At 38.1% G+C, this 27,785-nt stretch overlaps 1 protein-coding gene across 1 annotated transcript; it reads left to right on the plus strand.

The window, feature by feature from the left end:
• Window positions 1–925: 925 nt before the first annotated feature.
• hacd2 (3-hydroxyacyl-CoA dehydratase 2) lies at window positions 926–17,003 on the plus strand. Its single transcript, XM_061723150.1, has 7 exons — window positions 926–1,113; window positions 3,755–3,872; window positions 4,532–4,550; window positions 7,833–7,921; window positions 9,066–9,187; window positions 13,262–13,440; window positions 16,288–17,003. The coding sequence occupies exons 1-7, from the start codon at window positions 989–991 to the stop codon at window positions 16,368–16,370; spliced, it is 735 nt and encodes a 244-aa protein (XP_061579134.1). The 5' UTR covers window positions 926–988; the 3' UTR covers window positions 16,371–17,003.
• The last annotated feature ends 10,782 nt before the right edge of the window (window positions 17,004–27,785 follow it).

Here is a 27,785-nt window from a genome sequence, read left to right on the forward strand (position 1 = left end):
ATTTAAAAAAAAAAAAAAAAAAAAAAAAGATACAAACTTGGATAATATTCACACCTTGAGCGTAAAAGCGTCGTTCACAATGAAAGCGAGTATCTAGTAGACAAGAGACAACGGTTAATCAAAATTAATTTTAATCATAACGTGAAGCCTTTTGTTTGTTTCAAACACTATTTTAGATTTTTTTTAAATAGTACATGCACTAATAGACACGTATTGTTGTGATATTATTAATAGTAACAAGTCATAAAACGTTGCAAATATGTCATGATCATAATTAACTAATTTATTAGCATTGAGAAACTATGGAACGAAAGTATAATTTTTTTCAACTTATATTGCAAGAAAAAAAGTACTGGACACGCCTTGCTATTGCTATGATTGTTTGAGAAACGTATATTGTCATCAATTTGTGGCACTTTGGTTATGCATTCTTTTTCTTGATAATATTAGCAACTTTTCCTAAGAGTAAGGAAAAAAAACAGGAAAAAAATTAACAGAAAATGAATGAATAAACATGTAAACTGTACTTTGGCCAAATATTTAAGTATGTATTGTTATTATTATTACTATTATTGTTATTGTCTTGCTCTTACTCAAGGGGGCGCAACACAGACATTCTTTTCTAAACATTTACAGAATAGAGAAGCATTAGCCAAAGATAGATCACTCCTGCGAGTCAAGTGAAGAGTTTCATCCCCGTCCGTCTAAGTATGAAGACAGCTATATTAGCTTTAGAATAACCCTAGCTTTTATAATAATTACTTCAAAGTTTTAAAGTCTGTAGAAACACTTGAATAATAAATACATTTGCGTGATAAAATAATTCTCGATCAAAATATAGGTTGATTTAAAAAACCAAAACAAGAAAAGCGAAGGCGGAAGTGTGTAGCAGTGACTCCTCTTTCCCCAGGATGACACTTCCTGGTGAAGCCTCTCCTCGGCTCTGACAGCCTCCTCGCAGGACCAGAAACTGTCAACGGCTGCAGTCATGTCGGCATCTGCTCCTGGGGCCAGCAAGGCGGCCCACGGCGACCCGGCCGCCAAGAAGAAGAGGGGCCCCGGGGCCCTGGCCACGGCCTACCTGGTCATTTACAACGTTGTTATGACAGCGGGGTGAGTAGTAGCGTCCCTCCTGCTAACATGTGCAGCATGTGTGTCTGAGTCAGGTTTGGACCGTTCCAGCTATACTTCAGAGTTTTGAACCTTATCCATTTGCAAAGCGCCATCTGTGTGCGGTTATGAGTTTAAAAACTGCCAGTGCAAACATTATGAATAAACTGTAGGTTTTCCCTCAGCCAATCATACTACTTAGACAGATTAACAATAGACGAGTAAAGGCTGATTTGTGGTCCCGCGTCACACCAACGCAGAGCGTACGCCGTACGTTACGCGGCGACGCACATCGTACGGTGTGCGTCGCCGCGTAGACTACGGCTTGGGCTTTGCGTCGATTTAACGCAGAACCATAATTCAGGCTTTACAGACATCATCTGTGGCTGACGGCGGCTGCTGCGGGTTAATTAAGTTTTTGTGCCAGAAAACATGTGTTTTCGTCTTTAGTTGCTGTTTTTTTTTCATGCATCTGACTGATCATGCTTTATATGTGTACATAGGTCAAAATAATTGCCAAATATTAAGAAGAGCGTTTATTTTGAATCCCAGCCAACATGTTAACAGGAAATTGACTAGACTGAGACTTTTGGCATTCAAACCGTATTTACTTGATTGCTGCTGAATCAACCTGTCAAAGTTTATATGCTTTCATGGCACCTGTCCACCCCACATGTCACCTCTGCACTAGTTTGTGCAGGACCTTTTAAAAGTGAGATTTCAGGCCAGTTTCTGTAGGATGAGGGCGGTGTCTGATCAGGCCACTGGACGGGACCGATCAGCACACAGAGGTGATGTGAGGTTGAGGGGAGGCCCTTTTAAACGAGTTCTGCAGGAAATATGGAAATATGCATCAGCATATTGTGTTTTACTTCATTGTGATTTAAAGATGGAGATAACCTCCAACATTGCTGGTAGTAATCTATTTATTTATTGTTAAATGAAAGGGGGGAATCTCTAATAGTTTGCCCAGTTCCCCACAACAGATCTTTGCTTTTGTTTAAAATAGGTTTCTGTTATAAATGTTATTTATGATTAAACTGATTAGAAAATTGTCTTTTTTTGCCTTAAAACACATATTTGGGAGCTGGTTTCTGTTGTTGTTTTAGTATTAAATTATAGTCAGATATCACATATTTCACCCCCCTGGAGCAGTTACCTTGAACCATGATCTCAGAAATCTCTGTGTCTTTTATTACTCTGATTTGAAAACTATTGCACAATTGAAGGGCAGCCATTGTTTTGTCACTGTTCCAACCAGTTGGGTCACATTTACCCGACTCAGTACTGATGGGCGATACACTGCTTGCATTGTGTTGTACTTTTGCAGATTCTCGCAGTAGCAAACCAGAGCTGCTCCAAAGCCTGACATAGTTTCTGCCCCACTGGCCTTCATATTAATATTTGTCATTATTCTTGACTGAGAATGTGAGCCAGTCGATACGAGGCAAACTGGTTCAAACTGGAGTGACTGAAACCGGAGTGAAAACAGAAACATCCCCGCTGGTTTGGTCTCCTCTGCAGTGCTGATCATTGGCTGACTCAGTGTTGAGAAAGACATTGTAATGTTTTCCGTCCATAACAAATGCTGACTTGAAATTAACTTTGCAATCAATCTTTTATTTTTACACAAAGTAAAACAATGAAACACACTTCCATATCAATCTTGAAAGAAAAATTAAGTACTTACATGTGTATCACTATATTAAGTACACTTTGTGATGTAATAAACTATGTATGGGTACATGCTGAGAGAATAATTTATTCACTTTTTTCTTTTTTATTGTTTTTATATTATTTTATTTTTCATTCTTTGCTGAGGCCTTGCTGATTGTTTAGTCTGCATCAGAACGATCTGACCTGCTCAGAACTGAATGTTATTTTGCTATTTTAGGGCTCTCTTCTTGCCTTCTTGTTTGCTTAACTGTCCTTTTTCCCCTCTACACTTCAAGGCTGCTCCAGTGTGTCAAATTTTGTCAGTTTGTTAATTTTTTCATTTTATTTCTGCAAAGAATAAACATGAAGACAGTTTGTTATCTCCTTATTTCAGTCTCACCATACCATTGTGAAGCAGTTTTGTGCATTTTTTTTCCAATAACAGGCCTATAATAGGCCTTGAAGGAACACATATTAGTGTGTTTAGTAAAATACACTAATTAAGGTCAGATGTTTCTTTACATTTGAATTATTTCAGACTTTTCTTGCAATTACTCGCAAGTTAAGTATGAAAATCATGATTTTTTTTTTGCATCATCTTCTTCTTGCATTTACGCTTGAATCTGATTCACTATCAGCCTTGGCAACAATCTTTTTTTAATGAAAGTTTTCAAATGAACCAATTAAAGATATTTGGATTCACTATTATGTTTCTTTTTTTAATTGTTTATAGATATTGGCACTACTTTGGTCTTTATTTTTAAGTAACCATAAGAGACCTCCACCCACCCAGAAAGAAGGCAGAAAGAATAATGTTTACACCACACCCCTGTAAGATTAAACCACATCTATCACATTTCAACTTCCTTCCATTGTCATAAAAGGCAGATCAGTTATTATCATTATTATTATTTTACATGACAAGTTAATCTAATAGAACTGTGAAGCTTGTGACTGATAATATATTGTATTTCCCTGTACGTTGCAGGTGGCTGGTAATAGCCGTGGGTCTGGTCCGAGCTTATCTGGCTAGAGGGAGCTACCATGGACTGTATTACTCCATAGAGAAGCCTCTGAAGTTCTTCCAGACCGGAGCTATGCTGGAGGTGCGATATGAGCGTACAGACAAAACGCAATATATAATATCATGTTTTCGTGCTTCAGAGACAAAGTTTATAAATGTCATCAGTCCTCAGTAAAAATATGTGCAGATACCAGGGATGCAGCTAATGTTTAATGCTGTTAGTAACCAACCTCTGACAAAGGTGTGCCCAGTCTGCTTTTCTGTTATCTGAACACTGTTCAGTATGCCCCCTGTAAAATATTCGCCTGACAACCTGATAACATACCTCACAGTGCTATGTTAAAGACACACAACCTAAAACACTTGAGCATTTTTTCTCTTGTGTCGTCTTTTTGTCTTTGCTTTTTTTTTTAAATAATGAATCACAGTATATTGTGGAAATTTCACAGATAATTCAAGTTCCCTATCCTATTTTTCTTGAGATAGTTTATAAAATGTAAAGGAGAATCCCCTTGTCCCCTCATGGGATGAGATCTGGCATGTGAGCGTGGACTGACATGCGTGTTGAACAGCAGCACGAGGCGTTCCACTGATCCTGTCCAGACACCGCAGCTCTGCGACGGCAAATTGTGTCCCCCATTTGTCATTTATCAAATAACATGCTGGTTTTGACTGTTGCAGTACTTTGTTGAAGGTTGTTGGAGCATATTGAGTAATTTTCTGTTATTTTCCATTTGACAGATCCTGCACTGTGCAGTGGGTAAGCTTCCCGGTTGTGCACACACACACAAACTCACCGCTGATCTTTGATAGCAGTTTAAAGTCTCCTGGTGTACACATGAGCAGGGGGGAGCAGCAAAATGTTATTTGGAGGCCCCCCCCGCCCTCAAACCTCTCCCCATTCCAAATGTATCATTGCTACAAAAGGACCTTATAAGAACATGCTATTTAACTTGACAACCTGTCAATAATAACAAATATATGGTAGATAAAGTAGTTTGACTGTATGAGTCAAATGAAATAAAAATAAAAAATCAACCTGAAATAATAAATAAATATTAAATAAAAAACTTTATAATATTTATAATATTAAACAAGTCACAAATAGCGATCAATTACTCACCAAAAGAAAGTTCCCTCCACCACCTCAATCCCCCACAAAAAACTGAAAGCAGGTCTCGCAGGTCTGAAATCAGAGCTAAACACGCACGTGTGCCTTTTACAGATGCACATTTATCTCATTAAAAATAGTCAAACTTCTGAACAATATAAATTGATATAAAACTATAGCCAATTTATTATATATTAGCTAAAGTTTGTAGCTTATATACGACCAACTGGTCATTTTACCACTCTTTTTCAACAGAGGTGATTGCAGAGGGCGTTAACAAGGTGTTCAATAAATGTTCATCAGGGCTGCTGGAAAAACACAAATCTCCAGTCTAGAGAGAGACTGGAGACAGATTTGTCTCTAATGAGTGGCAGTTTAGGTGTTTGTGCTACAAAGTTTTATTTCAACAACATACCCACTTTCAAGTGAAGCACGAGTTTCCTCGTGTTTTGCACTTTTTTCTTCTCTTGCTCCTGATTTGTGACGTCTTTTGGATGAAAAGTTGAAATCTCTGCAAGAGCCTGCCTGCACCTTCTGATTGGTCAGATTTCTGGTGTTGCCAATCAATGCACGGCCAGATTACTCACCATTCAGATCTCTTTCTCCCCTCCTCCCCCTCATTCACTACGTACAGTATATGCGTTGCCGAGCAAATGCGTTGCCGAGCAAATGTGTCCCCTCGCGCAAAATGCGTCCCCCGTTGGAAGATGAGGCCTACGCCCAGAGCATGTTCTGCCTTTAGGCACTGGGGGTGACAGTCTTAAGGGAAATCCTGGATCTGAAGCTCCTGTCCTGTTAGGGAGTGAGCGGGCGGGGGTGGGCTGTCACCGAGTCATACATTAAATCCACTCCAGATGTACCAGCAGAGTCTGCATTATACAGATTTGCCAATGTGATCATTTCCAGTTTAACATCATTCGGATATTCTGTGTGATTATTTCTACAGACGGTTCACATTTGAGTGTGTCAGGAGTATGAGCTTGTTCTCATCAAATTACCAAATGAAGGAATGCCTTGTGGGAAAAGGCCGTTCCTCCCTCTAGTGCAGTTCCAGATAGCTGAGAATGTATGACGAGGTATATTTATACTTTACTTGGAGCTGACATGTTTTTCTAATTTTGGAAATACTTGCTTTTAGTTGTCGTTACGCGGTCTTTACAGAAACGACTAATAGCTGAGTGTTAGCATAGAAAATACACTTGAAAGGAAGGATTTGTACATGGAACTGAGATGCTTACAGGTTAACAGAGTCTGATCAGAGAGGAAGTGCAGTATGCGGAGAAGCAGCGGGGTTTTCGGGTGTTAACGTGTTGAGTTAAACCGGCTTGCCTGGCTGTTTCCCTTCACTCCTTCTCTTTATTTGGGAATTGAGGCTAAAACTAGATGACCTTTCCCCAGTGAAAACAGGCCTCCTGCTGGAGCTGTCCACTCACAGCACACAGTTGGATGTGAACATGGAGCTCTGGGTTCCTCTGCTGGTCAGGGACAGGAACTGCATCTCCATTTGACTGCTGTTTTTATACGGTTCTGTCTGAAAGCGGACAGGGATTCAGCTGAAGAACTGGATTCAGGGAATTCAGAAAGAGTTCTAGGTTTGAAGAGTTGGTGCATCATTACTTACTGGTCACAAACTAAGCTAAAGTGTTGAAAAATGAAGCCTTACTGCTTCCATAGATTTAAGAGGGTCAGTGGCTGCAATGTGCAACTAATGAAATGCACGTGATTATCAGAAAGAGAAGAAAACAACATCCCCCTTTCCGGCTTCCCTGAGTGGGCAGCTCCTCTGCCCTTGAGCCCAGCTGCTCCAGCAGGGAGGTTGCAGGTTGAATGTTGTAGTTCTGCTCTTCCATGTGGAACTCCCAGTTCTCCATTTACCACTGCTTTTGATTTGATTTGAAGATTATATTTCAAACATGCATGATAAAAAAGCGTACAAAAAAAGTGAAAAAACAGAATACAAATAATAATATATATATATATATATATATACATACATACACATATGTGTGTGTATGTACAGCACTTCATAATACGACCACCAACATGCTCGAAACGGAGTAGGAATGAAGTAACCACTTATCGAGTCCTACCCCTGAATCTTAAATACATTCTTACATCTAACATTGTTACATATAACAAGACGAGTTTCAATAACTGTTCTATACAGTGATATAATACTCAATTATATGTATATATAAATATAGTCAAAATCCAAGCAAATCAAATCAAAGCAAACAAAAGAAAACAAACCAAACGCCCAGCATTTAGTTGTACTGCTATGTATGTATGTATGTACTAATAGAAGTAATTATAATGAATAGTATTACATTATCATTACTTTACTATTATACTACAATATAATAGAGAACAATAGACAGCAATGATATAACAATATACTTGAATAACTATATAAGAGTAGATATGCTATATATACTGGTTCATATATTTACCTCCAATTATATACATAAAAATGACTATAAATCTATATATCGACATATCTACATATAACTATAAATCAGTATATATTAATAGAGATATAGATACACAAATACTGTACGTATAATACATCTCAATATATACATACCTACATATAACATATCTATATCCATAATATACATCTATATATCTACCTATATTAATAAATGTACATATCTACATGTTTATTCGCATCTGTATTTTGAATAGAATGTTTCTTTGTATCTTATTTTAAATGGTGATATGTTTTGACTTTGTTTTAGCTCCATTTTCAGGCTGTTCCACAGTTTCACTCCATAGGTCGACATACATTGCTTTTGCCTTCACTTTCCACTCCCATTCCTCTTCCTCATTCCACCGGTTGTGTTTTTCAGGGTTCTGCTGTTCCTCCATCTTGGCATTGCTGTCTTGCGTTGTAACCTATTTGGTATTTCTATCTTTTGTGGTGTAACCCAGGAATCGTCCCGTCCTCTGTGGTGCTGACCGGGTTCCAGGTCCTGTCCAGGGTTTTCCTCACCTGGGCCGTCACTCACAGCGTCAGAGAGGTATTTTCCATCCATGATACACTACCGGTACTTGAATAGTCTTTAATGGACTGACATGCCATTGCAAATAGCATGGTTCATACGTTTTGAAAAAACCTGGAAAAGTCATGGAATTTGAAAATGTAATTTTCAAGGTCTGGAAACGAGGTTTTGGAAACATAAGTTCACCCCAAAAGTTTTGGAAAAGTCATGGAATTTATTTTTCCCACTTAATGATACCATTTAGTAATAACAGCCTATAAGGTAGATTTAGAATTGATCAATAAATATTTCTAATTGAAAAGTCTTGCGCGTTCTCACATGTGACGTTCCTAGCATCTTGCGCATCATGCAGATCGGTTATTATTACAATTATTACAGTTATATTAGATTACTATACAACATATACTACAACATACTGCTGGTATATCAGTGTTACTTTAAACAAATGTTTATTTTGTATTAAACCATAATTGTCATTAGATCTCCTCTGTGGGGACTTTTTACATAGTTTTATTCCTATATTTCATTCATACATTGATGTTTTAGAGGGTCATGTATAGTCATGGAAACTTGCTGCCAAGTCATGGGAAAGTCATGGAAATGTGTTGGTTAAAATGTGTCTGAACCCTGAAATAGTTAAGTGATGTCCACCAGTGACTGGTTGATGTACTGTTTGCCCCGTCCATAGATTGGAGAGGAGTACCTGTGTAAGTAACATTGGATGGAGATGTTGAAGGGTTGCAGGAATGAGTTTGCTCTATTTTACGAACGATGTGTCATTAATTTTGGGTCTTTTATTTCTTTTTGTCTTTCTGTTGTATGAGGAGATACTGACAATTTCTCAGTCCGTCCTTTTTATTTCTTTCTTATGTGAATGTGTGTTTAAAAGAAAAAAAAAGCATATTAGTTGTGAGTTAATGATACAAAGTGTGCCTTTTCTCTTTAACATCTCTTTTGCACTGGCTTTAACCTAATATCTGAAGACAATGACCCTGAGCCTGCAGTGTCATCTGATCTCCAAGCATCTGAAACAACCAGCATGGTTCTGTGATTAGATCTCCGTTAGCCTACAGCAGACCAAAGCATGATTGAAGTCTGCACCCCTTCCCCCAATCCACCCATCCATCCTCCTTTATTCTTCCTTTCTTTGTGTTTTTTACAGGTGCAAAGTGAGGACAGCGTCCTGCTGTTTGTCACAGCCTGGACCGTCACAGAGATCATCCGCTATTCCTTCTACACCTTCAGTCTCCTCAATCACCTGCCGTACCTCATCAAATGGGCCAGGTAGAGAAATGAGCGTGAGAGGAATATCCAAGCAGGCTGAACACGTCCATTACCAGGGACGTCTTCAGGTTATTCACTCATTAGTTTATTTGTAAGGATCCCCATTAGCTATGCCCTTAAACACAGCAAGTCTTTCTGGGGGCCACAATAAAAAACAATAAATTTAAAACATACAATTAAAAACATACAACGGAGTATTAGGGCCAAACTAAGACAAAAAAAAAATTGGAAATTACGAGAATATAGTCGCAAAATTACGAGAATAAAGTCGTAATATTATGAGAATAAAGTCGTAATATTACGAGAATAAAGTCGTAAAAATACGAGAATAAAGTCATAGCCTAATGTTGCGAGAATACATTCGTAATATTACGAGAATAAAGTCGTAAAATTACAAGAATAAAGTCATATTGTTGAAAGAATAAAGTCGTAATATTACAACTTTATTCTCGCAACATTAGGCTATGACTTTATTCTCGTAATTTTACGACTTTATTCTCGTAATTTCCAATTTCTTTTTGTCTTAGTTTGGCCCTAATACTCCGTCGTAAAAACAAGACATAAAGAAAACAAAATAACACGACAAACCTACATTAAACTTTAAATCATTATCTTAAAGCAAAAAAACATACATGAAACATTCCAAAATACAGTAAAACATCATCTAGGCCATGAAAATCAGATCAAAAATACACCTTACCCTGTCCAGTATGTACAGTATATGTATCAGTATAAGTGTGTGTGTGTGTGTGTGTGTGTGTGTGTGTGTGTGTGTGTGTGTGTGTGTGTGTGTGTGTGTGTGTGTGTGTGCGTGTATGGTTTCCTATACATATGATATTGCAAAGTGTTTCTTAATTTGCCTTTTTGAATATTTATTTCTGTGTTAATTTAGTCATATAGTGGTAAAGAATTCCATGATTTCATTGATCTATATTCTACTGTATGCTTCAGAAAATTAGCGTTTGGTTTAGGAAGTGAAAACCTGCATTATACAGAGCAAGCATCCTGGAGTAAGTAGCTGCAGCTGCAGCTTCATGATTCTGCAACATCACTTTATGATACAAATCCATAAACATGGTCAGTGTTTTGTCATTTTCAGTATTTTCAGTATTGTATCAATCTGGACAAGCATAGAATTTTGAATTAATATTAACTCATTAATTAAAGTAGGGGTGAGTTAAAAATTAATTTATGAATTAATATTAATCACAAAAATCTAAATACGGTATTTAAAACAATTGTTTGCAAGAAGGCATATAATATTTAAAGCTATGTTGTAGTTATTGCTGGAGCAACTCCTTCAAAATCCTAAAATGTTTACTGCATATTTTTCTAATATTTCCTAATATGACGCTTCACAGGCAGTGAAAACTAAACACTCTCATGGTTGAGATGGAAAGTGGAGTTTATTTTGCTTAGACGTTCTCGAAGGCCAAAGAAATCAGAATAATCCACTGCAGGTGTTGTGTTAGTCATCAGCTTCAGGCCAAGCTGCATGATGACATGTTGCAGAGTTTGAAGTCTGAAGTCTGTTTGTGCTTAAAGTTTCCATGAAAATAGCAAATGGAGTTTTAATCCCCTGCAAATATTTATAGATTTCAAAGCCCAGTTTGCTGTAAGTGGTCAACAATACTGGTGCAAGAAGGTGCGTTAATTTCAAACCAGCTCTGCTAAGATTGAAAATAAGGGGTAAAAGAGGGTTTACTTGGACCTAAATGTGTAACGTAATCTGAAATAATATTTTTTTTTTTTTTTTCGCTGAAGTACCTAGTATATTGGCAGAAAGTAATTCAAAACTAAATCAACAATAACAATAACAATTAAAGCTGCAAGCAGCGATGAACGGCCCTCCACCCTTGTGCACGTTCAGGCTGCAGTGGAAGCTTGTATGACTTGATGTAGATTCTTCAGGCCTGGACATTTAGCAGATGACACCACCCACGACTCTCTATATCAAACCATTCAAAAGTTATGGCAGAAAATATGGATTATCAAATATCAACCAATCAGAATAAGGGGCGGGGCTAATTTGCACTAATTTTGTTCAAGGACTCAAAACCGAGTCCGATGACACCACCCAAAAGTCTTTATGTCAAACCATTCAAAAGTTATGGCAGAAAGTAGGAACTATCAAATATGGACCAATCAGATGAAGGGGGGGCGCGCTTTTTGGCGTCTATCGTCGCCACGGTAACGCTTTTGACTGAGAAAAGTAATGCGCATCGTCGCAGGATCGAACATTTTGATGTATAACACACCTGGGTGCACATGAAGGTTCGGGTGAAAAAGCGTCTGAAGAAATGGCATGAATTGTGCCAAAATTACACGATTAATTCAAAATGGCCAACTTCCTGTTCAGTTTCGGCCATGGCGCCAAGAGACTTTTCTTTAAGTTGTGACATGATACAGGTGTGTACCGATTTTCGTGCATGTACGTCAAACCGTATTTTGGGGCTTGAGGCACAAAGTTTTCTAGGGGGCGCTGTTGAGCCATTAGGCCACGCCCATTAATGAAAACCATTAAATATCACATTTTTCCCCAGGCCTGGCTTGCGTGCAAAATTTGGTGACTTTTGGGGCACGTTTATGGGGGCAAAAAGGCCCTCATTTCGACGGAAGGAGGAAAAAAAACGGGGGGGAAAAAACGAGGAAAAGGAAAAAAAATTCCTACAGATACAAAAGCACTGTCAGTGCTCGGGCCCTAATTAATTAAAAAGCAATAAAGTAATCGCAAAAACTTGTGCAACAGTCATTCCTTTCAATTATATTTGTGACCCATTTTAAGTGTGTTTTGATGGATTTACCTTGTGCTCGTATCTTCACAAGTCCCTTGTTTATCTTTGTTTGGTCTAGTTTTTGCAATCAATATTGGAGCATGGAATGTCTAAACAAAAGTCAACAACAAAATTGGGATCTCCTTCTTCCTTGTTACAGTACATACATAGTTTGCAGTTGCTACCTATATCTTTTTTTAAAGTAAAGGATTTCATTTTTAGTTCTTCTTGTGCTTCTAGTATTATTATTATTATTATTATTATTATTATTATTATTATTATTATTATTGCATTTGTCTATCTGGCTAATGGTACTTGTTTTGCTTCTCTATCCAAGGCAACAGTTGTTAAGTGCTTCCCCTCCTGCCATCTTTGTTGCTAGGTAGCAAATGAGACTGCTGCTATATTGGTATTCAACTTTCACCCTGAGAGACAGAAAGATTGCTTGTGGTTGTGGGGACCTTCAGAGAACGATCAGAAAAGCCTCTTGCAAGGTTTGGAGAGCTAGTTTAACAAAAACACACAAAACAAAGTGGAAGTCTTGATTTTTCACTTTGATGGCTTTGATTCTCTCTGAACAAGAAAATAAGCAAAATCTTTCTCTCATCGTTGATAACACGACTGCACTTCTTCTTCCTCACATGATCTCATCGCTCAGTAATCTAATAATAAAGAATTTAGAGCCACCCAGATGCAATTGTGCCTCCTTTGTTTCCTTTCTTTGAGGTTGTCTTGCGAAACAGTGCGTTATGTTTAATGTGTACAGCAGTGTATTTTGGGAGATAATAGTGTACATCATTGTATTCTGTTTAATTTGGCTGTCCCTCTGTAACACATTAGTTTGCTAGTTTTCAAGATTTCCTTGAACCATTGTCTGCTAGAGTTACTTCTGCCAGAGTCGGATTCCCGTTCTGAGACCTTGCTCATGTTTTTCAAGTTTTTATTTGAAAAGATAAAATCATGTCTGGTATCGTTGCCCCTGGCAACAAGTATTTATCCTTTTCTTCTGCAAATATTTTTTTTTTTAACCAATCCATGTCCAAGCTATAAATGCTAGGGCTTTTTTTTATGTTTACCACTACATTACCTTTTGCTTTCACATTTTTAAAATGGTTAAACTACGATTTGAAGAGATTATCAAATGATGTATTTCAGTTATAAAGTCATGAACTCAAAACTCTCAGATGTATCACTCCCTCAGGGTTTTTATTCCTATAATAGTAGCAGAAAAACTGTGACTAATAAAGTGGGTTCATATTTATTCTTGTCTCACACAATTCTCTACCGAACTGTTTTGCAGGTACACGTTTTTCATCGTGCTGTATCCCATGGGGGTGACGGGAGAACTGTTGACCATCTATGCAGCGCTGCCGTACGTGCAAAAGACCGGCCTGTACTCTGTTACCCTTCCCAACAAGTACAACTTCTCTTTTGACTACTACACCTTCCTCATCCTGATCATGATCTCCTACATCCCCCGTAAGTTAACAAGCAGATTTGTAATTTTTTCTCTACTGTTTTGTCGATTATATGCTTCTTAGGTTAATTGGTGATACTAAAAAGCTCATACATTGCAAAAACTCAAAATCTTAACAAGAATATTTGTCTTATTTCTAGTTAAAATGTCTCGTTTTTAATTAAAAAAAATCTCATTACACTTAAAACAAGACTCATCCCTGAAAAAAAAAACAATTTTCACCTGTTTCAAGTAGATTTTCACTTAAAATAAGTAGAAAAATCTGCCAGTGGAACAAGATTTTTTTTCTTGTAATTAGAAGATAAATCTTGTCCCACTGGCAGATTTTCCTACTTATTTCAAGTGAAAATTTACTTGAAACAGGTGAAAATTGTCAAATAAGTTATTTTTCTGGTGATGACTCTAAATGTTGAAATAGCAGTAAAACCACATTCATTGATGAAATGACATAAGGGATGGAAAGGGGGGGATGGCAGTTTTACAGGGGGATGATTTGGACCGTTTTTATTTCAGGGGGGGGATGCCATCCCCCCTCATCCCCCTCAACTCCAGTACTGCATATGTACTTTTACGTTATAGTCCATGGGCCAGAGCCCAAAATTTCACTGGTCAGTACCACTCAAGGTGACAAAAAGCTATTTTTCTGGTAATGACTCTTGTTTTAAGTGTAATGAGATTTTTTTGACTAAAAATGAGACATTTTAACTAGAAATAAGACAAATATTCCTGGTAAGATTTTGAGTTTTTCCAGTGTAGTTGCCTTTGTTTGTTAGACTGTGACGTTTTAGGGACCTGTCCGTGGTGAATCCCACCTCTGATCAATATCAGCTGAGATAGATTAATCCCTATACAAAATAAAATGGTTAGAACTAACTGATTGGTGAATTGGGACAATAAAGAGGCTGCTAATATAAAGTACAAAAGATCTTTTTACTGCAAATGTATGAAAGTGCATTTAATAAGCTACATTTAACAAAGAACGAGAACATTGGGTTAAAGTATCTATAATGTTATTATGACATCACCTATTTCTTAATGTGTATCACAATGGAAAAGAGAGTCTCTTACCTTTGTTGTTGACACCACTACGCCTCGTCATGTCAACACCACAGTGAAAGTGTGAGCCCACACTCTTACTGATCTGCTCTGTCTGATTCATGGGTTTTTGCTGTCCCTTTTGTAAAGTCAATCTGCATACATTTTTCTGAGAAAAAAAAAACAAACAGATATGCTTCTGCAGTCTGGATTGAGTCATTTCTGCATAACTCAAGCATAGTTTTGATCCAATGTTTCCCAGAATAATAAAGTAATAACAGGATAGTACACGTCTCTTACGTCACCTTTCAGTGCTGATATACATTTGAAATAAAGATAAACTTCCCTTCATATACAGGACTGTCTCAGAAAATTAGAATATTGTGATAAAGTTCTTTATTTTCTGTAATGCAATTACAAAAACAAAAATGTCATACATTCTGGATTCATTACAAATCAACTGAAATATTGCAAGCCTTTTATTATTTTAATATTGCTGATTATGGTTTACAGTTTAAGATTAAGATTCCCAGAATATTCAAATTTTTTGAGATAGGATATTTGAGTTTTCTTAGACCCCGTCCACACGTAGCCGGGTATTTTTAAAACCAAATATTTCCCCCCTCCGTTTATAAAAAAATTTGCATCCACATTACATCGTTTTTAAAAAAAAAACCCTTCCACACATAACCGAAGATCTGCGTTTTCGACCACATTCATAAGCATTTCAAACCTGTAGATAATCTGCGGCTCCCGGGGAAGCTGCGCCTCCGCGGTTCTGCTTCCCCGGCACGGAGCTGCCGCGTTATCGACGCAGCCCTACGCCGTAGGGTACGGCGTAGGGTGCGCATCGCCGCGTACCCTACGGCGTAGGCTCTGTGTCGGTGTAACGCAGTAAGTGGTGGTCAAGACCAGAGACCATTTATTTAATAAATAGCTTGGAGAACAGATGCTGGATCATCTGTAGTTCTGTAGTAAACAAAAGGCGCACGTCAGAGCAGATTTGTTGTTGTTTTGGCGCATAATGTGACGTTCGAAAACGCAAAACTCCGGTTGTGTGTGTCTACACGCATCTACATAAACGGAGTTTTCAAAAATCTTCACTTTGCCCGGAGTTTTTTTAAACCTTCGTTTATTTGCGTTTTCATGTGGATGACAGGTCCAAACGTAGGAAAATATCTCCCGTTTAGCAGATATCCGCAGATATCCGGCTACGTGTGGACGGGGTCTTAAGCTGTAAACCATGATCAGCAATATTAAAATATTAAAGGCTTGCAATATTTCAGTTGATTTGTAATGAATCCAGAATGTATGACATTTTTGCATTACAGAAAATAAAGGACTTTATCACAATATTCTAATTTTCTGAGACTGTCCTGTACATACAGTATTGCTTCTTTTCTTTTTGTTCAGTCTTTTTTTTAAAGAAAATAAAATCATTTTCTGGATTATTTCTCTGGCTAATTTAGCAACAACCCGTTTTATTAACTTTGAAGCAATATGACGTATTTTCATTGTAAAAGTCATAACGGCTAAGAATTTAATCAAATATGTCGAGGTACGGCATGGTATATTAAAGGTTAAAGAGAACATCAACACTAGTTATTCTGTGTGTAGATGAAAGGCCTTTTGTAATCTGAAGTAAAGTCACAATCTGAAGTAATTCAGCATTATTTACTATACGGTTCATTATTTTAACCTTCTGTTGGCAGTGATGAAGATCTAGTTCTCAGTTTATTAGTGAAATCATGTCTTGTTGTACAGGGACGCATTATTTTGGTGGTAACTGAAATCTTTCTGCGTCTCCCTCTCAGTCTTTCCCCAGCTTTACTTCCACATGCTGCGGCAGAGGAAGAAGGTGCTGGGCCACACGGAGGACTACAGAAAGGTGGAGTGAGCCCAGCGGGGTTAAGAACAATTCAATGAGGGAGAAGAAGCCAAAATATCCCACGGATGAGTGAAGGGGAAACGGTGTCTCTTTGTTGAAACATAACGCCCAACCAGTTTTCAAACTGCCACAGCTGACCTGGCAGATTATCAAATAATAAGCAACATCTTCTTTTTTTTTAAACTGTTGTTTAGCTTTTACTGAAATTGTGGATTTTTCTCTTTTGTTTAACATGCAAAGTAATTCGAATTATTTTTGTTAAGTTGGAGACCTTGCAGCTGCAAAGAAATTGTAAGAAGACTTGAATTACACTTGATCAACACCACAGAACATCTGAATAAAATGAAACACTAAGAGCTGACGACCTTCTGTTGAATAGCACTGTAGGAAAGACTAGAGTAGGTTCCTCCCTCCCCGTGGCTCCTCGTTTGATCCCTTTTTCAGAAGCAGCTTTGTTTTGTGCTACTGATACTGGGCGAAAAATGTGAATTGTAGCACTGAAAGTACTTGTCCGTAGGTTTTCCTTCTGCAGTGTATTGTTTGATACACACTGTGGTGCAGATTTGTCATTTTTCATTTAGTTAATTTATTCAAAAGCTTGATTACATTCCACATTTTGCTCAATAAACATTTTTCATTCCATGCTTGGTTTTTCATTTACTTATATATGTTTTATCTGCTGTTTGTTTGGTGTTTGTCGTCTCCTTGTCTAAGTATTAGTTTTATACTTATTTTTTCTCATTAACAATCGTGAGTTGACATTTGATTCTGCCATTATTTTGTTGTTTAGGTGGTTTATATATCATGTTTTATTCCACACATCAATCTCAGTGAGCAAACATCACCTTTATTTTATTACGACTGTAATTTTTATATTTTTTATCTATATTAAAGTTACACTTTGATATTCCACTAAAATAAAACATCGGTTTCTGCTTTAAGCCCCAAGTTTTCACCATGACTAAAGATGTTGCAGGGGAGTTCAGCAAAAAAACAAAATAATACATTATTTTATATATATATATATATATATATATATATATATATATATATATATATATATATATATATATATATATATAATTATTATTATATACATCAGATAGCACAACATATAGTAGCAACGGTGTTTTCAGATGAAATAAGCTTTAATATGTAACAAAACTGTAGCCTAAATATTTGTTGGATATTTTAAGTGTAAGGGCTTTTATTTTGAAATCTGAGTGAAATTGCTTGGCTACTTAAAATTGAGGGTCACAGTCTTATATTGAGGAATGTGAGGCTGGAATGCTGTTGGTGAATGATGATTTGCCACTGAGGAATTTAATGCTAGGTATGTGACTTTTTTTTTTTCTGCCTCAAATGCATTGGCATAGTTAAGATTTTGGCCCTGTTGTCCTCTTACTGTCATGGCATCCTGAACGTGAGGCTTCTTGTCTTCTACATCAATGCAACATCAGAAAAAAAGTAGCTTTTTTTAAATAAGTACTCCCACTCAACTTCTCTGACAACCACACTGACATATTTCACAAGGGTTTCATCTTGTTCTGAGCCCACTTAACCAGCTCTTTGGTGTCTTTTTTCTCATCCCCTTCTCTACAGGGGTTTAATTTCTTTTTTAGGCAGTACTTCCAGTAAGCACTGCAGCCAATAAGAACCAAACGTTTGCCACAATGATTGAAACTGTGGTTTCCACACTCCAGAGCAAAATAAGTAAATAAGTCATTGTTAAACTGTTCCATCCTTGTTTAATGTGAATGCTGCACCTCTAGAGGTTGAAAATGTCTGTATGTGTAAAGTGAGACCTGAGAAGCTGATGTGTTAGTGTGTATTTTAAGTCATTATTGTTGATCGCTCACAAAAAAAAACATCCGTCCAGTCCCTGCTTGTGTGACCAGAAACTTAACACTTTATTCTATAAAGTTAGCACAGAAGTGGCTGTATTCCTGTTTGTTCCTGCTTTCCTTTTCCTCCGAACTGAGGGTGATTTGGGCTGTATGTTGGAAGACTGCATGAAAGAGGAGATGTGGATGCCTGGAATGATGCCCTGTCTTATAACTTCAGTCAAAAAGAAAAAAAAATGACAGAAGCACGGTATATTACTCCAGAACTGGTTCTGTTAAAGTTTTGATACAAATGTTTTGCATGGAGCAAGGAGACTTTGTACAGCTATGATTATCAAGTATATTTACAATAAACCAGTAACATGGAAAGCATGTTCAGTATTTCTGTTCTGTTTTTCTCTCAGATGACAAATGTGTTGTCAAGTGTGACTTAATGTTCCAGTGACTCACTCCTGCACCATTCAGGTCAGTTCAGGAGTGCTTTATTAATCTCTGAAAGGAAATTACATTTTGCAGCGCCTGTCAGTGGGTAAGTAAGGAAAACCTGTAGTTACATATCTGTGCTGACATGTTAGGTTATACTACGTCAGTGGGAACAATGAATGCTTTACATTTTATCAGCACTCAAGGGTTTTATCATCTAAAATGAAACCAACTCCAGCTATCGTTATATACATTAGACACTGTGTCGTACCTCTATGCTGTTTTGAATTGATTTGATACTTGGGAGCAGGCCTGCAAGTGTAAAAATGTGCAGACAACAGTTTTGTATTTGCTCTCTTAAAGTCATATATTTGCATTTGATGTGTAGCAGCTGTACAGGTAATGAGAAATGATTTTGCAGGGTCAGATGTGTCAAGGAGCAGCTAAGGAATCAATCGGCTTAAACTGTCAGGCACATCAAATGACATCAATTACATTTTATTAAATATGAACTCTAGAAAGTTAATCTTAATGTAAAAGAATAATTTCTTCCTTGAAGTATTAAACATGACTTGGTACAATTGATCAGTGGTGGACAGTAATGGAGTAAATTTACTTGAGTACTGTACTTAAGTACATATCCAGAGGATTTGTACTTTACTTGAGTATTAGATTTCTTTGGTACTTATTACTCTTACTTGAATACATTTCCAAGACAAATATTTTTACTTTTACTCGAGTAAATTTCTAGGAAGGCTGAAAAGTACTCGTTACTTTCAGGTCTGCTCTTTTTTCTTCTTCCCTAAAATCCTATTGGACACAAGCTGTTTTTGTCAAAGGAGGAGACCTATCACAGTGCACGCTCTCCACTGGGATGTACGCAAAGCGGAAATACGTCAAGCCTCCTCAAAACGATACCGCCAAAGTAGTATATTGCTATATTGTACTGGTAGATGTCCTTCCTGTAAAGTTAAGTGACTTCAACATTGAGTTATCGAAAGCAGAGATGTAGTTTTTTGTAAAGCAGTGGTCTTTGAGGGGGATCCAGACTTAGTTGGATGGTGGAGGTTCATTTGGTTTCAGTTCATGATTGTTAATAAACTCTGCATCATCTGCTGTCCTCTTATGATCCCATTCATTTGATTAGTTTTTGGTGTTTCTGCAGGTTTTATATAACATTGTGGTTCTAAAAGCAGCACATCAGTGCAGCTGGTTTCAAAGAGTTAATTCTCAGAAACAAGAGTTAAAAGATCCTTAAATTAATTTAGAAAAAATATAGTAATTTACTGATGTGGAAAATAAGAAATTTACTCTTACTCTTACTTTTACTTAAAGTAAATTTAAAAGCATTTACTTTTGGATACTTAAGTACCTTTAAAAGCAAGTACTTTTCTACTCTTACTCGAGTAATATTTTGACTGAGCTACTTTTACTTGTAACAGAGTAAATTTTGACCAGTAGTATTTGTACTCTTACTCAAGTACTGGGGTTGAGTACTCTGTCCACCTCTGCAATTGATAATAGGTTACAGGTGGTCCTAAACCAGCTTATAAGCACAGTATTGTTGTGAGTCATGGTTGAATTGGCCACCCATGTTAAAACACCACACTGCATATAAAACTGCTATATATATATATATATATATATATATATATATATATATATATATATATATATATATATATATATATATATATATATATATATACAGTATATATAAAGCACCGCACTGCAGATGGGTATCATGAACATACATTGTTCATGATCACCCAAAAGCTGTCTTCGTTAGATATTCATTACAGTTTGTTGTCTAAAAACATAATGACTGCTGGCAAAGAATACTTGTATGCGTCTACATAAGTAACAAATAAAGCTGATTCTGGTTCTGATTCTGAACTATTGCAAATGGGAGCATAGATTTTACAAAGTCCAAGTGTAGAGTAAAAAACGAATAACATTCCAGTAATAGTTTAGATGTTTTAGTCAGGATATAAAACATTAGAACAGCATTATTAGCCCCTCTCTTTCATATGTTTACTGATCTGATGGGAAGTATTGATAGCAATAAAGACTGCAGCATTGTATTATTTTACTTTGCTGTGGAAATTTAAATAAGCAGATTTTTTTGACAAGACAGTGCTTTGGCTCTCAGCAGAAAGTATAGTTATAAATATAGATAGTACAATAGTCCAAAAGGTTATTGAGGCGATTGTTCAACCACTGACATACATCTGAAATCTGTCTTCAGAACCGGGAAAAGAAATGAAAACTGCAAAAGTCATTCCATGATTCAAAACTGGAGACAGACCCCAATTCATTATTACAGGTCTCTTTATTTTACACCCACAATTTTCTAAAAATTTGGAAAAATAATTTATTTACAGTACAGATGACTAATTTAATGATAAACACAAATAAGATCCACATAGTTGGCAGTCCTTGAGTTAACATAAGAAATCACCAGCTCCATAGACAAAAGGAAATTTGCAGTTGGGGTGTTCATTGATCTTAAAAAACCGTTTGACACAATAAATTATGACATATTAAGTAAGAAACTGGAGTGTTATGGTATCAGGGAAATTGATTTACACTGGATGGAAAGTTACTTAAGCAACGGACAGCAATTTGTGAAAATAGGTGACTTTCAACCATCATGCTTGGGCATTGTTTGTGGTGTCCCTCAGGGGCCAGTATTGGGACCTAAACTCTTTATTCTATACATAAATGACATATGCAAAGGTACTACAAAGTACTACAATTTGTTCTGTTTGCTGATGATACAAATATTTTCTGTGAAGGGGAGAGTTTACAGCAGCTTCTGGAGGAAATCAACTCAGAACTGAACAAATTAAAAAAAGTGGTTTGATATAAATAAACTATCATTACATTTGGACAAAACAAAGTTTGTTGTTTGGAAATCGTAAGGGGAAGAGTGATTTAAAAGTTGGAATAGGGAGTGTAAATATAGACAGAGTTAATGAAACAAAGTTTCTAGATGTGATGATCGACTACAAGACCAGCTGGAAACCTTCAATATGTTCAAGCTAAAGTATCCAGAAGTACTTCAGTACTCAGTAAAGCTAAATATCTACTAAATAACAAAGCATTATTTGTAATTTGCTCGCTTATTTTGCCATATATGAACCAACAACCATGAAGAGAACACCTCAGTCAGTGCTGTGAAGGTCTGGATTAAACTCAGCCAAGACCTGGAGCAACGTCCAAGCATGAGTTTGTTTAAGAAAAGGCTCAGACTGATGATTTTCATCAAGTACAGCGATGATGATCTGAGGTGAAGTTGAACTGGCGTTTCTAACATTGTAAATAGGATTGTACTTATCAGTATGATTGTATATTTTTGGGTGGGTTTGTGTTTGTGGATGAGTCACGTTGGATTGGGAGGTAGTTGAATCTCCATCACTTTTCCTGGTCCCTGTGTGCTGTGGTTTGGTTCCATGGTTGTTTGGGTTTGGGTTCCAGCAGTGTGGTCCACATCGTGTGCCCCTTGGTGGCGGGGCGGGGGGCAGGGTTCTGGGGGTCCTTGTTTGGGTGGAGCGCAGCACTGGCATGGGTGTTCAGGCCCTCGGTGGCACTGCTGGGGGTGTGGCCCCGGTGCCTCTCCCGTCGCTCTTCGTTACCGCTGGGATGTCTACACTGCCTGTGCTGGGGCAGTAGAGTACAGCAGGTACATCTCATTCTTAAAATAATATTGGGTATAGATTTATTTATTTTGTACATTCAGTTCAAATAGATCAATTTATTTATATTAATTTATTTACAAGGGGTTCTATATGTTCAATACGTGTGTGTATGCACATATGTATATCCATTTATATATAGATACATAGATTTATACTAGTGTTAATGTAGTTATGCTCTATACAATGGTTTTGACATGTCTGGATGGAATCAATAAATGAAATGAAAAACTGAAATTGTGTTTATGTGTGCATGTGTGTGCATGACTGCAAACCTCTTCTGACAGAAACGTGACTAAACAACCATGTACCAATGTGCTACACTTCTGAGTGGACCATAACCTGTTGAGTTTAATATGCGGTCAAGCCTCTGTGGTTTGTGCACTAAAGGGCTGAGTATGGTTCTGCGTCACACACACGCAGAGCACACGGCGCACCCGTGACACCGTCACGAACTGTTCAGACTTCTCCGTCTCTCCATTTGGTCGCGGTGCAGTACCCCCCGCGGCCACTAGTTAGCGATCTTTTTCTGAATGGTTTATCCGACTTTTTCCGGTCACAGTAAATCAAAGAAATAAGGACAACTATTGTGCAAAAAACAAAAACAAAAAAAATCACACATAAACGAAGAAAAAAGCCCTGGAAGTTCACTACTGCTTCAAACCGGAAACCGGAAATGCTTCGCTTTCAAACGAACCAATCACAGCCCTCTCGGTCTGCGTGTGGACGGCGTCTCCTCGACGCGTAGTTACAATTTTCGGGAGGTGCACGTCACTGACGGCGCATGTGACGGCGTGTCCTCTGCGTGTACAAAAACCACACGCCGTAGACACGGCGTCGTTTTGACGCAGAAGTATAATTCAGCCTTTAAATTCATCGTTGTCACCTCTGGAACCCGTGGGAACAACCCTCATGACTGAGTCTATGCAAATGAAAGGAGGCATACAGAGCCATCTCCAGCCCCATCTCCAGCCCACCTCTCCCCTCTTGATTGTGAGAATACTACCCTCTCACCGTGCTGTACTCATGTCCAGGCAATCGACAATGAAGATTATCCCTGTTTGGCCCATTGCGCCCATTCTCTAGGACCATTTTGCATGTATTGATTGTCAGAGTCTCAGGGAGTCAGCAATCCACACCAGAAATGTAGACTTGAAGGAGAATGCAGTATCAGTCCTGGGCTATGTCAGTATGTGTGTGTCAACAATGTCATTGGTTCCAGAACAGTCACCGTCTGTCCTGATGAACCCTGATGAGTCCTGAGGCCTGTGCTCTGTAGGAGACTGGGGCTCTGCATTAAGGTCTGGTTATGCCCCTGTACTGAGAGAAATGAGGAAAAATCCACAGGCAGGATTTCTACCAACGCTTCCCAGAGCATTTGGAAAGGATGTCAAGACATCACCATCACACAACACAGGTGATGCAGAATTCCCCAGAGATGTCTTCCTGGTCTAGGTGTGAATCACCTTGTTACTAGGCTTTCTTTCCATTTCAAGGCTTCCAAACCCTCCCCCCACACCAGGTTCAACCTTCCACCAGGTGAGCTGCCAGTGAGTGTGGCTATTGAAAACACAAAGACTGTTAAAAGCTGAGTCGTAAAAGGCTGCGTGCCCAGATAACGTCCCATGCTGATTTCTGAGGGACTGCAGGTGGACATGTTTAACTGTTTCCTGCCCAAGGCGTCTGTGCCTACATGGCTGAAGACTGCCACCATCGTGATCAGCTGTTTGTTTTTTAAATAAATGTATGGAATTACTCTGTGTCTATTTGTATTGATTATTCTATTATTTAACACATATAAAATAACTACAAAAATCACAACAACATGATCAATTTCACTAGGTATTATCTTTCCCAACACTTGTACCCCCCCCCCCCCCCTCATATCTTGAACTGTGATGTGTCCCAGCGTCCCTGACGACAGTGGTCGCTAGGTCAATCTCATTTTTAGCGCGCTTTGCGGTTTTGCTAACTTACAAAAATGAAAAGGAAGCAGACAACCCTGCAATTTAAAAAAAAAAAAAAAAGGTAAGTGATGGGTCCAATGTTGCCCCGGCAGCGGAGGGAGGAGGACCAGGTAGCGAAAGCGGGAGGCTATTAACGAGGCTGTTAGCCACTTCATGTTCACGTGATACTGTTGCACTGACATACAGTAGTGAATGAAGTGAACAGAATGAGTTAAATTGCGTTTGTCAGATAAAATTTTTCTGCTCTCTAATTGCCGCTTGCTGTCCATGGCGCCGAAAACGGATGCGTATTGCATAAAGGCGCATTCACTGAATTGATCAACACGTTAAAGTGTACTAGTGTTCATAGTTAGCAGGATGTGAGTGAGACTGCATTTGAAAAAGTTAAAATTTTCTTGAACACACAGATAAGCTACAAAGCAGACTTCTGTGATGAGTATTTGCTGGGCATGTTGATTGATACTGTAGTTAAGTTCTGTGACTCGTAACGTTGAAATACCTTAGCTTCCACTGAATTGACGCCACTGTCCTCCAGGTTCTACATCTTTAGTGTTGTTGTCTTCTTCCTTTAGATCACACAATCAAATACGTCACAGCAGCTTCACTCCAACCTCCTACTTCTGATCTGGGTATTGAAAAGAAACGAGGGCAAGGCGTGACGAGTCGAGTTGGGCTGTGTAGGTACTAGTGGAAAAGCGCCTATAGAGGGCAGTATTGAAAACAGCATGGACCCTAATCAAAGTGCAAGAAATCGTGCTTCTTTGATGATGCAATATCATCTATGGTGTACCTGGATCTCAGCCACCTAGAACACAGAGATTCTTATGCCACACTGCGTTTCTTTGACTTCTTTGATCTGCCTTAAATACTCCTGTCCTCAAAACCTGGCAAACAAAGTGGCAACACTTGGAATAAGATCTTTTCACCCAACATCTCCTCATCATCCTTAACACTGTGGACCCTCAGGGGTGCATGAGGGGAGCCCCCCCTCTGCACACCCTACTGAGTTATGAGTACAGAACAGTGCTCATGCAGTCCTTTTGTATGGTTTGTAGACAACACAGCAGTGGGGAGACTGAGCTCCCAGAACCAGTATTCGAGTTGTAAAAATAAAATCAGGGGGGATGGTGGATTTTATCATATGGGCACAGATAATTTGTGCTGATTACAAATAATATAATATATTACAAATAATAGCACTGACCAAAACACCTGCAGAAATACTGCAGGAATGACATAGCAGCAGTTAAATGCAGCCTTCTGTAAGCTTTAAATATCCACTGGGCTTACATCAAATACATCAAAACACAACAATAAAAAACACTTTTCTGAACTTATCAATATGACTCTGTCCTTCACAGGATAAGTAAAATGGATCACTGCAAAAACTCCAAATCTTAACAAAGATTTTGAGTTTTTGCACTTTAAATTACACTTTACATTACACTTAAAACAAGACTCATCACTGGAAAAAACAACAATTTTCACCTGTTTCAAGTAGATTTTCACTTGAAATAAGTAGAAAAATCTGCCAGTGGAACAAGATTTTTTTTCTTGTAATGACAAGATAAATCTTGTCCCACTGGTAGATTTTCCTACTTATTTCAAGTGAAAATCTACTTGAAACAGGTGAAAATTGTCAAATAAGTTATTTTTCTGGTGTTATTTTTCTGGTGATGACTCTAAATATTGAAATAGCAGTAAAACCACATTCATTGATGAAATGACATAAGGGATGGAAAGGAGGGATGGCAGTTTTACAGGGGGGATGATTTTGACTGTTTTTATTTCAGGGGGGGATGCCGTCCCCCCTCATCCCCCCTCAACTCCAGTACTGCCCAGAACAATGTGTCAGACTACAGGCAGGGGGTAAAACATCTGGAAGCTTCATGCAGATTGGACCCCCTACATGGGAGGAGCGGCTGTTCAGGTTTTCCAAGGCTTTCAATCCCTGGTGGTTTATTTTGCTGATGACTTACATGAGTACCTCTACTTCTTGATGAAAGTGAAGTGTGTAGGTTTGTGTGTCTCAGTACTCAGGCCTTCTGCAAGTGTGCTGTGATAAGCATCCTTGTCTCTTGCATCACTTTGTGGTAACTGCTCTGTTGCTGACAGGAAAGCATTGGGGAAGTCGGGTTTAAATGATCACAGATGGCAGTCTGTTCACCGTCAGTGACATTTATATCAACTTATGTAGTAAAAAGGCCCATCACATCTTAAAGGCAAGTTTATTACGTTTATTTGTAGCACAATTCAACAACAAGGTGATTCAAAGTGCTTTACAGAGACATTAGAGCATCATCAAATAGGAAAAAAAGCACAGCAAAAATAAAGAACAAAAAAGAGAAATAGATCAAATCAGTAGTTAAAATATGATCAAGTTTTGCAACACAGGCTTAAAAAGTTAAACTTGGATTTGGAGCTTAAATCATATGCAGCTGAGAACAGGCGAGTCTTCAATCTGGATTTACTGTAAATAAACTGAGTGTTTCAGCTGATCTGAGGCTTCTGGGAGTTTGTTCCAGACATGTGGAGCATAGAAGCTGAATGCAGCTTCTCCATGTCTGGTTCTGACTCTGGGAACTGATGAAAAACCAGATCCAGACGAACTGAGGGGTCTGAAGGTTCATACTGGGTCAGGAGTCCATGATGTGTTCTGGTCCTGGACCATTCAGAGCTTTATACACCAGCACCAGAACTTTAAAGTCTGTCCTCTGACGGACAGACAGCCGGTGTAAAGAGCTCAGAGCTGGACTGATGTGTCCACTTTTCTGGTCCTAGTGAGGACTGGAGCAGCAGAGTTCTGGATGAGCTGCAGTTGTCTAACTGACTCTTAAGGTGGATGTAAAGATGCTGTTACAATAATAAAGCTACTAAAGATGAATGCATTACTAGTGTCCCCAGGTCCTGCTGAGACATCAGATCTTTTTTTTTTTTTTTTTTTTTTTTTTTTTAATTGATCTTTTTATTGGTATTTTTGGGCAATAACAAAATGGTAAAAACACAGATATCAAAACCAACCCTATCAAGTATGCCATTTTTTTTAAAACCCCAACCCACCCACAATTGCATGGCTGTACAAAATAATATATAGATGTGCAGAGAAAAAAAAAAAAAAAAAAAACCTACAGTACAATCTCACAAAAAAAAATATTGGGTAGTAGTAGATAATAAAGCAAGGACATTAGAGGCACAGATTGTAGCCTGACATGTGAACAGGGCTAGGTATGGCAGTCCAAGACATTCTGAGATGGGGGAGTGAGGCCCACATAGAGCTGGGACAGGCGGGCCCTGGATACGCAGAAATCCCAGAATACTGATAAGGTTTCAGTCACCGCCTGTGAGATAACAGTCCTGTCCATACAGATCAAGGCAATGACAAATATCCCGGCCAAATAAACAAAAACGAAACAACAATAGCACTACAATAAAAACGTGTAAGATCGTGACAATAATTGCAAATTAAAAGGGGAACATAGAGAGATGGGGGGG

The sequence above is a fragment of the Cololabis saira genome, chromosome 6 (assembly GCF_033807715.1).
Source record: "Cololabis saira isolate AMF1-May2022 chromosome 6, fColSai1.1, whole genome shotgun sequence".
NCBI lineage: Eukaryota > Metazoa > Chordata > Actinopteri > Beloniformes > Belonidae > Cololabis > Cololabis saira.

What these genes read in the sequence shown, in the direction of transcription:
- hacd2 (XM_061723150.1), top strand. Translation starts at nt 989, where the DNA reads ATGTCGGCATCTGCTCCTGGGGCCAGCAAGGCGGCCCACGGCGACCCG. An exon ending in TACCTCATCAAATGGGCCAG is followed by an intron (nt 9,188 to 13,261) that starts GTAGAGAAATGA and finishes ACTGTTTTGCAG; the next exon opens with GTACACGTTTTTCATCGTGC. An exon ending in CATGATCTCCTACATCCCCC is followed by an intron (nt 13,441 to 16,287) that starts GTAAGTTAACAA and finishes TCTCCCTCTCAG; the next exon opens with TCTTTCCCCAGCTTTACTTC.